Raw genomic sequence first — 10076 nt, forward strand, 5'->3', positions numbered from 1 at the left:
ATTATAGAGAAAATTTATTTTAAATATCTACTATAATATTTTTGATTAATTTTTTTTTTTGAAGAAAAGATAAAAAAAAATTAAAATTAGAATCTATCTATTTTTTGTTATCTTATTTTTTGGATCCATTTTACTATGTCAAAATTTACTAAAAGTAAGCAAACTCTATATTCATGCTTACAGATATCTAAATGAGAGTATATATGTTATTTTAATCCTTTTATTTTGGATATATTTTTACCGTGTCAATTTTAAAACTAAGTAACCACATTCATATACGTATACTACATGATAACAAATGTTTAAAATAAAATTCTATCTGTTATTTGTTATCTTTTTTTTTTTAATATATATTTACTGTGTCAAAATTTACTATGAATAAGTAATCATCATATTCATATATAAACACTACATTGTAACAAATATGTCACTTTTCATGAATTGTTTATTTAAAATTAAATATTCGAGAAAAAATTTTAAATGTGCTTCTACAATACTATCTTATAACGTGATTCATCTGTCAATTGTTATTATTAATAATAAAAAATAAAAAATTATATATTCTTTAGTCATCATCATCAATGGTATTTTCAAATTTATTTAAAGAAAATGAGTGAAAATAAAATAACAATATATAAATCATAAAGAATTATAACATAAATATGAAATGTAAAATTTTAAAATCAAACGCTAATCAAACTTGTAAGATATGTTAATTAATTAATAGTATATATATATATAAATATATATAAAAGGCATCATTTGATTAGTGGTTCGAGGCTTCAACCTAGTGGAATTTTCTCTCCCTATAATATTTTTTAAACATGTAAGGCATATTTTCTCTCCCTAATAGCAATTTACCACAAATTCTTGAATTATTTAATTTTTTAATAATTAATTAATAATTGAAGAAAATAACTGAAAAGATAATTTTATCTATTACGAAGTTTTTTTAATGAAGGACAAAAAGTTCAAATTATTTTTCTAAGTGTCCTTACACTTTTAATACACTATAGATTATATATTATAGATTATAAATATAGATATGTAAATTAAACTTTTTATATGCGTAATTATTTATATATAGTAAATGCTGAATTCTCTTAATTTCTTCATGCATTTATTTCTTCATCCCCAGTAACCCGATGTGCACCGTCTAGGACCCACCAAAATCTTCTTCTCTTTTTTTTTTTTTTTTGTTTGTTTAATCAGATACAATGAGCCACCAAAATCAAATCTTGGATAATATGACTCTATTAAGAGTAATCGTAATATTGCAAATCGAGGTGTTGGGAATAAAATATTTTATTTAGTCGTTGTCCCCAATAATATTTCGTCTGCATGAAATATTATTCACCGTGTTATTTCACGATGCTTATCATGCTTGCAATGAAGATGGCCAAACGCCCTGTATGGTACTGATATATGCTGAGTATAACAGAGTTGTCTAACAACCTGATCCACCATGTGTCACTCGCGATAGATGCCATAAATAAGTGAGACAGGTGACATCTAAAAGGCATAGCACGTTTAGTCATAACAAAGACCAATGAAAATGTGTTATGTATATAAGTGACATGTTTCAACCAATCAAATATGGTCATGTCACCATCAATCCGATTGGTAGAAAGGAGTTTGTTCCTAATATAACTCTTTCATCCTACAATTATATATAAATCTAGATTTCATAATTCAGAAAAGGGATCAAAATTCTAACAAGACGCTAGAAAGAGCTTGTGCATCAAACACTACAAGTATTTTTATACGAGTTATAACCTTCAGACACTCAAGTATTTTCTACAAGTTCATGAGATTAAGACAAAGATTCAAGATCAAATTTCAAATCCTTGAATTCAAATATAATGTAAGAGCAGGACTATCAAATTAAGAATAAGCAATTCAATTACAAGTGAAGATCAAGTCCACACAAGATCAAGCTTCAGGGATAGAATTCAAATTCAATTACAAGTGAAGATCAAGTGGATCAAGCTTTAGACGATATAATCCAAGTACAAGTCAAAATCAAGACCATCATTTTCAAAATCAAGCATTAGACCCTTGAATTCAAGAACAAGTCAAGATTAAGCTCTATGTAGTTTGAATTCAAGTACAATTCAACATCAAGTTCATCAAATTCATGATCAAGCTTTAGACTCTTGACTTCAAGTACAAGTCAAGATCAAGTTCAATAATTTCAAAATCAAGCTTCAGCACTTAAATTCAAGTAGAAGTGTAGATCAAGTTCACCAAATTCAATAACCCTTGAATTCAAGTATCAGTTAAGTTAAGATCAAGTCTGCTAAATTTAATATCAAACTCAAAAGTCCTTGAAAATATTTTCAAAAGAAAGAATCAAAGAATTTATTGAAATTATAACATTCACTATATCTTAAAATCAAATATAACAATTATTGCGGTATTTTCTATCTCGAATATTATTTTCTGAATGCAAATTTTGTTTTCTACATTATTATCGTTACTTCTTGTACCAACAACCCACACCAAAGTACAAGTGTGCCATCTTTTCCTCTTAAGTTTTTTTTATCTTTTTTTCGGTGTGTGTGGGGTTGGGGGGTGGGGTGGGAGTGTTCAAGCAAAAAAGTTTACTTCAACTCCCAATCTTAGGTCACATTATTTTGTAGTGAGACAAATTAGAATTGCCATCAAGTCCTTTCTTGCTAGAATATTCAAAGAAGTCCTTCATTGTTGTTGCTCTATACTTTGGCGGATTGTCTTCTGACAATAATTCTTCAATTGGTCCATAAATTCTTGAAGATGCCAATGGCCCTGTGCTGAAGAAACTTGCTACTGATATTCTTGGACCAATTTTATTTGCCAATACTCTGTGCTTTATGCTCTTGTACTTGTCATTCGATATAAGCTGAAAAATCAAAAAACAGGAAGAAACTCTATAAGTTGATAATAACTTGATAAATTTGAATTAATTTTTAATAAATTAAAAATTAAATGAACACTTCTGAGAAAAGGACAGTTCAATGCACTTAGTATCGCGTATTCATATAAGGTCATAGGAAGGACTGCACCTCATGGTGGTGCAATGTAAACTATGTTGTTTGGACTGTCAAAATATGTTGTTATACCAGTCTTGGATCATTAAAAAATGCACAAATGAATTATTTTTGAAGGATCTACACCCACCTGATAATAACATCTTTGTAGAGTCTGGGCGTCAAAGTATGTAAGCGGCTTACTTGGAGACATGCATCAATTACTGATTTTACTGCTTGAACCTTAACCTATAGGTCTCACAGAAATAACTTCACCATTGCTGTTTAGGCGTGTTTTTTACCATTATATATCTTATGCATCAATAACTAATTCTATAGCTTGAACCCCTGACCTATAGTTTACACAAAGACAACTAAAAAATAAAAAAGACTCACCTGAAGAATGTCTCCAATATTAATTACTAAAGTTCCATGAATAGGAGGAACATCAACCCATTGATCCTTGTGAAGAACTTGAAGTCCACAAATATCATCTTGCAAAAGAACTGTGAAAAAATCATTATCAGCATGTCTACTTGTGCCTATTGCAAGTTCTGGTTGTGGGCATGAAGGGTAGTAATTGCACAAAATGCCTAGCCCCTCAGCACATCCCATTTCTTTGAGATGGTTTGGTTTGAGACTAAGTCCCTCTGATAATAATTCAAGCAATGTGTATCCCAATTTCATCATTTGATTTGAGTACTCAATTGTAATTTCCCTGCAAGAATGTAAAAGTTGATCAAAATTAAAATAAATTTAAGTTATACTATCAAACCTCTCTATAACAACGTTGTTTGTCTTGATACTATTTGTCTCCTAAAAGAGAAATGGTATTATTAGATAGAACATATAATATAACATAATATAAAAATCGGTTCCAAAAAAAAAAAACTTGAATGTTATAGCGAAATGTTGTTATAGACGAAGACTGTTATAGAGAGATCCGACGAGAACAAATAATTGTATACAACTAGACCTCTTTATAACAATCATCCTCTATAGTAACATTTTACTGTAACGGCCTAGCTTTCTTTGGAACCTGCTTTCATACTATGTTAGTATATTATATAGCCTCTATAATGACATCGCTTTATTACAATCAGAAAACATCCAGACAAACGATATCGCTTTATAACAATCAGAAAACATCCAGACAAACGATATCGTTATAACAAAGTTTAACTGTACATAATATTTAAAGTCAACAGAAATTCACCTGCATGTCTCAGGCAATTCCTCAGGCTTAGCAGGACTAGGAGCCATGACAGAGTAAAGTGAATCCCTCCAATTTGCAGCAAGTGCTTTATCACTAAACAAATCAAAATTGCAGTTATACATAACCTTCCTTGCAACATCTCTACTATAGTATGGCTTTTTTATGTCTACATCTTGCTCGTGAAAACGTCGTGCCCCGTGCAACATTCCATCTAGGATTGACACTGGAATACCATGATTGATCACTTGGAAAAAACCCCATGTCTCTGATGCTTCTTGAACTTGTTTAACTATTTCCTTCTTGTTGTTGATGATGTTTTGGAGGTCTATTAAAGGGAAATTGGAATGTGTTGTTTTGGGATTTGAGGGGTTATTTTCTAAGGCTTCTGGATGGATGAATATTTTAGGTACTTTAGTAATTCCAGCATCAATAAGTCCTTTGACCCCTGCCTTAGTGTCATCAAAGGCTTTTAGTTCACTATATTTGTCATAGTTTTGTTGTGTGTTAGAGGCTGCCATCAGGTTTATTGGAGCAAGTACCACAACCGGCGTACGCGATGAGATGATTGGAAATCTCTTTACTTTTAAGCAGAGATTTCGGGTTCGAGTCTTTAGCTAAGAACCTAGACAAATACTTTCACTTAAAAGAGAGAGGTGTGGTGTGATGATTGAAATTTCTCTGACTTTTAAACGAAGGTCTTGAGTTCGAGTTTTGAGTAGTTTGGGAGAGCTAATACAACTATTGCTGTCCCAAAATGGTAATGAAAAGATATGAAACAGAAATTTTGTTAGAGAAAGATAAAGAGATGATAATTTTGATATTTTTGGTTCAGTGTCAGCATATTATAATGACCACTTTTCTTGTGGACCAAGAATTATTCTTTTGAAAAATTGGTATATATCTATTTTGGTGGGCGTTGTTGGTACTTGGACACCAAGTATGGTCCTTGTCAAAAGTTCTTAATTTTAATAATACATGGTTGAAACTACTCCCTCCGTTTAAGAAAATAAAGAAACTTTTGAATTTTGCGGCCTTAAATTAAAATTGTGTTAAATGTATTAAAATACCCTTTAATCTTGTGGTCCTAAATATGTCATGTGAAAAGTTGAAATTAAAGTATTGCCAAAAAGGGAAATAGGTCATTCTTTTTTAAACAGACTAAAAAGAAAAGTAGGTAATTCTTTTTGAAATGGAGAGGGTAATAACTAAGCATATTTTTTTTAGAGAAAAGACATCAAATCCTCCTCAACTTGTCGCCAAAATTTACTTTAGACCCTAAACTAATCAGGCAATTATATACCCCTTAACATTTTTCAAGTGAATTAAATTCACCCCTTAAGGCTGACGTGACAAAAAAAAAAAGAAGAAAAATGCGTGAATTTTTTTTTAAAAGGGCCCACTTTATTATATATATATATATATAAAATAAAAAATAAATCAAGAACCAACTTTCATCTTCTTCTTTGTCACTCCCCTTCCCCACCCCTACCCCACCCCTAACACCCCATTTCTTCATCTTCTTCGTCACCCCACCCTGTTTCTTTGTCTTCTTTGTAATCCCCTTCCTATCAAGTCTCAATTGATCCAAAACTTCATTTTTTGACAACCAAAAAGGGTTCAAGATTGATGAACAAGTTTGGTTCTTGGCCAAGAATTTCATGTAATGCGAATACCATCTATGCCATTTCTGAATTTAGGACTGTTTGTGCCATCTCTGTAGACATTTTTGAGTAAAAGATTGAGAATTTGAGAGTTTTGGGATTTTGATTTTTGGTTAATGTGAAAGAATTTGGATTTGAGATTTTGTGTATTGATGTATTTTTCTGATCATGTACTTGTATTTAGTTCATTGTTAGATTTACTAAATTGAATTCAAGTCAATTTTTCATTTGACGAAGAAAAAAAAAAACTCATTGAAAAGCTTGCAACAATGGAGAAAGGAGGAAAAACAGGTGTGGCTATTTGAAGAAAAAGAAGGAGGAGGAACGTGGGAGGGGGGCTACTGAAGAAAGAGAAGAAAGAATGAGGGTGGGGGGGGGGGGGGGGCGGTGAAGAGGAAGGGGTGGGGGGGGGGGGCTATTTTATATATATATATATATATTACTGTTTTTCTCCATTTTTTACGGGCTAAAGAGACAAAACTTACTCGACATAGTCATTAAGACAAGGCCGACATAAGCAATATTAAACTCGACTGTACCACCATTTTGGAACCAAGTCAAGAAACTATAGAATTTTTTTTTCATATTATGCTAGCGTCTGGATCTTTCAAAGTTACTAAGTAAGAGAAATTAGATCTCTGGCATAGATATGAAAGGTTTTTAGCTGGACATAGTCACGACTAGAAGGAAATAAGAAGTATTAAAAGTACATCAGAAGAAAAATAAATAAATACCTTAACAGTGGCCAGATACAAGGCCAGAATAGTTGTTAACGACGGCTATCAGCCTTTTATTCAAACCTTGAAATAATTTATAAAAGAAGAGAGAAGGGGAAGTAGAGAAAGAAAGAGAGAAAATAAAATTTCTAACTTATGCCTCCTTAACAAATGAGGAATTTTATATATAGTTGCCTCATTTGTTAAGGAGGCATAAGTTAGAAATTTTATTTTCTCTTTTTCTTTCTCTACTTCTCCTTCTCCCTTCTTTTATAAATTATTTCAAGGTTTGAATAAGAGGCTGGTAGCTGTCGTTAACAACTATTCCAGCCTTACATTCGGCCACTGTTAAGGTATTTATTTATTTTTTCTTCTGATGTACTTCTAATACTTCTTCTTCCCTTCCAACCGTGACTATGTCCGGCTAAAAACCTTTCATATTTATGCCATAGATCTAACTTCTTTTACTTAGTAACTATGAAAGATTCAGACTCTATCAAAATATGAAGAAATTTTTCTATAGTTTCTTGAATTGGTTTCGAAATGGTGGTACAGTTGCGTTTAATATTGCTTATGTCGGCCTTGTCTTAGTGACTACGTCTAGTAAGCTGTGCCTCTTTATCCCGTGAAAAACGGAGAAAAGGAGGGTAACTTTTTGTTCAGTCAGAACATCTAGACAAAGGGGTTCAACATAAGTATATTAAATATTTGACAGGTCTCTTGTTTGGGTAAAAAGATTAATTCTTCCATACAGTCATTAAGCTATTCGAAAATTCTTTTATATTTCGGTTGGTGCTTTGGTTCGGTACTCCGACTATGGCTTAATCCGATATTTGGAAGCTAGTCTGGCAGGTACCACGGCTTACCCCGCCTGAAAGATCCTGCTTTTATGGTATCAGAGCTTAGGAACTTTCATATTAATTATGTGATAGATCTGAAGTCTATGATATAGGTATAAAGTTCTAATAAAATGGATATGGGAGAAGTTAGTACGAAAAATACGAAACTTGAAGAGGTAGATTTACCTCAAAATATAGATTTATTAAATAAATGGACTATTCCAAAAGTTGATATAAAAATCATTTATGAATATGACTTTCTTGATAAATTTAAATATAAGCAGCTAATAAAAATCACTGAACAATCTATTTCTTTAAATGCTGACGAACAAACCATAAAATTACTGAATAAAAAAGATATTGATATATTTAAAAATCAGTATATTTTTATGTATATTGATTTAGTGCAAATTGCTTTTAAACCTTTAACTTTGAAAGGTCTTCCAGAAACATTTCTAGCTGCTCTACATGATGCTAGAAATTTAAATTTCAGACAGTCTCTGATGGGATCTATTGAATCTACTCTTTCTTATGGCCTTGTATATTTTAACACTCAGCCAAATTTATAATTATCTTTGACTGATGTGAATATTCTTGATGCCTTTGACTTTAAATGTAAAAATCCATGGTCATAATTATGCGCTTGGATCTGAACTAATCTGTTTATCCTATCGCATTTATTATAGTTTATTAGCTACAATGAATCCTCGATGTAAATTGATTGATGATGCTTCTGATTATACTATACTTATTGAAACAAATTTTGCAAAATCCAAGGTCACTATCGGAGACCTATAAGATGGGATGAAATTAATTTCCCAAAAATATAAATTTTAAACTCAGTCATTTCTCTAAAATAATTTGTAGAGGATGTGACAAACTCAGAGTTAACTCATGTAACTCAAAATACTGACAGAAGAATTTGTCTTCAATTTGATGATAATTCTACCGTTTATAATCGAAATTTTTTTTCTATGCCTAGAATGTTGCCTGCTATGCATCACATCTCTCCAGTTGAACCAGTATATGGTCCAGCTAGAAACCGTGCTGCATCATTACATACTTAAGTTCTGCAATTTGCATACTCCACTTAGAAGTATTGAAAAGATTAAAATCAAATAGTTCAAGATAATGATAATGTCTCAGATAGAGATAACCCCACTCCCTCTGAAATGGAGTTTAATGTTAATTCTTGTTAAATCATGTTTTCTCACCTAATTGATTTTAGTCCTAGTTCATAGGCAAGAAATTATATTAAAAAAGATTTTTTTGGTGAAAAATGGAAAATGTTTAGGACATGGTTTTTTAAAACCTATAGTCCTGATGAAATAAAAAATATTTCTGAAGAATTCTATGAAATGTACGCATTAAATAATCAAATTATTTGTTTTGTGCCATGGTTTATATCAGTATACCTGGCTTTATATGTAAGAATTATTGAAAGATCTTACCAAAATTCAAATGGTACTATTACTCAGGCTATTTATCCCCCTCAATCATTCTTTGTACTTCCTAATAATACTGATATAAATTTTTCTGCTTTTTAAAAATTCATTGATAATGAAGTTGGAAAAATCACTATTTCTGAAATAAATAGTCTTATTATTCAAAATAATTATTTGAGTCTATATGTGAAAGTTCTTGGAGAACATATTTCTTCTCTTGATAAAAAACTTAATACTATGACAACTTTGATTAAGAAGATAAGCGATAGTCAAAAGTCTTTTGATATTGCTTCCACATCAGAAAGTAAAACAGAAGATTTGACAGCTAAGCCTCATATTCAAAGACCTCCTGATATTCAAGGATTTGGAAAACCCTCTAATTTAGAACAACTTGAACAATTACTTGAAAACAAATTTTCTAGTTTAAACATAAAACCCATTGATCTGTCAAATGTTTTTGCTGATAACCTTGAGTCTACTCCAATTACGGATGTAGGTTCTGAAATCCACTCTGAGTTGAATAAACTCAGAGGTTTGGTAAAAAACAATCGGAAAAAAATATGCTGATGTTCCCCGTATGTAAACTGCTTATTATCTAAGACCATCTCCTTAAGATATTCTGATAGAGGAAAAAGATTGGTCCTTGACAAATATGTCACATAGTGGAGATCATATTTATGAATGGAATTTAGATGGATTATCAGAAAGACAATTATCTATAATAGTCCATCATATGTTAATGTATTCTACTATTGCCAAAGCCACTAGCCCTAAAGATAATGATGGTAAACCTGTTCGAACAGATGCCACTATATGTAAAATGATTGTTGATTGTTGCAGGTTTTACTGGCTAACTTCGAGGTTGGTGGGATAACTTTCTTTCCAATGACGAAAGAAACAAAATTTTTGAGGCTAAGAATATGCTGCCTGAGATTGACAACCTAGGTAGACAACTACTAAAAGGTAGAGAAGATGTGGTATATACCCTTATGCTCACCATTATTTAATAATTTGAGGGTAGATTTACCAACCAACATGAAAATACTCGTACCCTCTTAAATGACCTTAGATGCAAACATCTAGGAGAATTCAGATGGTACAAAGATACTTTCATTAGTAGAGTTATGGATCTACCTGAGTCTAGGCTTAAATATTTGAAGGCTAGATTCATAGATGGTCTTCCACCTCTTT

General features: G+C 31.4%; 1 protein-coding gene across 1 annotated transcript; it reads right to left on the reverse strand.

Moving 5' to 3' along the window:
* Positions 1-2554: 2554 nt before the first annotated feature.
* Positions 2555-5051, reverse strand: LOC107841794 (1-aminocyclopropane-1-carboxylate oxidase homolog). The gene is made up of 3 exons (XM_016685641.2): positions 4225-5051; positions 3405-3726; positions 2555-2881 (listed from the first exon to the last, which is right to left on the reverse strand). The coding sequence occupies exons 1-3, from the start codon at positions 4740-4742 to the stop codon at positions 2627-2629; spliced, it is 1095 nt and encodes a 364-aa protein (XP_016541127.1). The 5' UTR covers positions 4743-5051; the 3' UTR covers positions 2555-2626.
* Positions 5052-10076: the final 5025 nt, after the last annotated feature.

The sequence above is a fragment of the Capsicum annuum genome, chromosome 9 (assembly GCF_002878395.1).
Source record: "Capsicum annuum cultivar UCD-10X-F1 chromosome 9, UCD10Xv1.1, whole genome shotgun sequence".
NCBI classification, from domain to species: domain Eukaryota; kingdom Viridiplantae; phylum Streptophyta; class Magnoliopsida; order Solanales; family Solanaceae; genus Capsicum; species Capsicum annuum.

Bases quoted from the DNA above. Each gene is read 5' to 3' on its own strand.
- LOC107841794 (XM_016685641.2), bottom strand. From the start codon at position 4,742: ATGGCAGCCTCTAACACACAACAAAACTATGACAAATATAGTGAACTA. The intron at 3,727-4,224 runs GTGAATTTCTGT...ACATTCTTGCAG, and splicing joins GAATTGCCTGAGACATGCAG to GGAAATTACAATTGAGTACT. The intron at 2,882-3,404 runs GTGAGTCTTTTT...TTGATTTTTCAG, and splicing joins ATATTGGAGACATTCTTCAG to CTTATATCGAATGACAAGTA.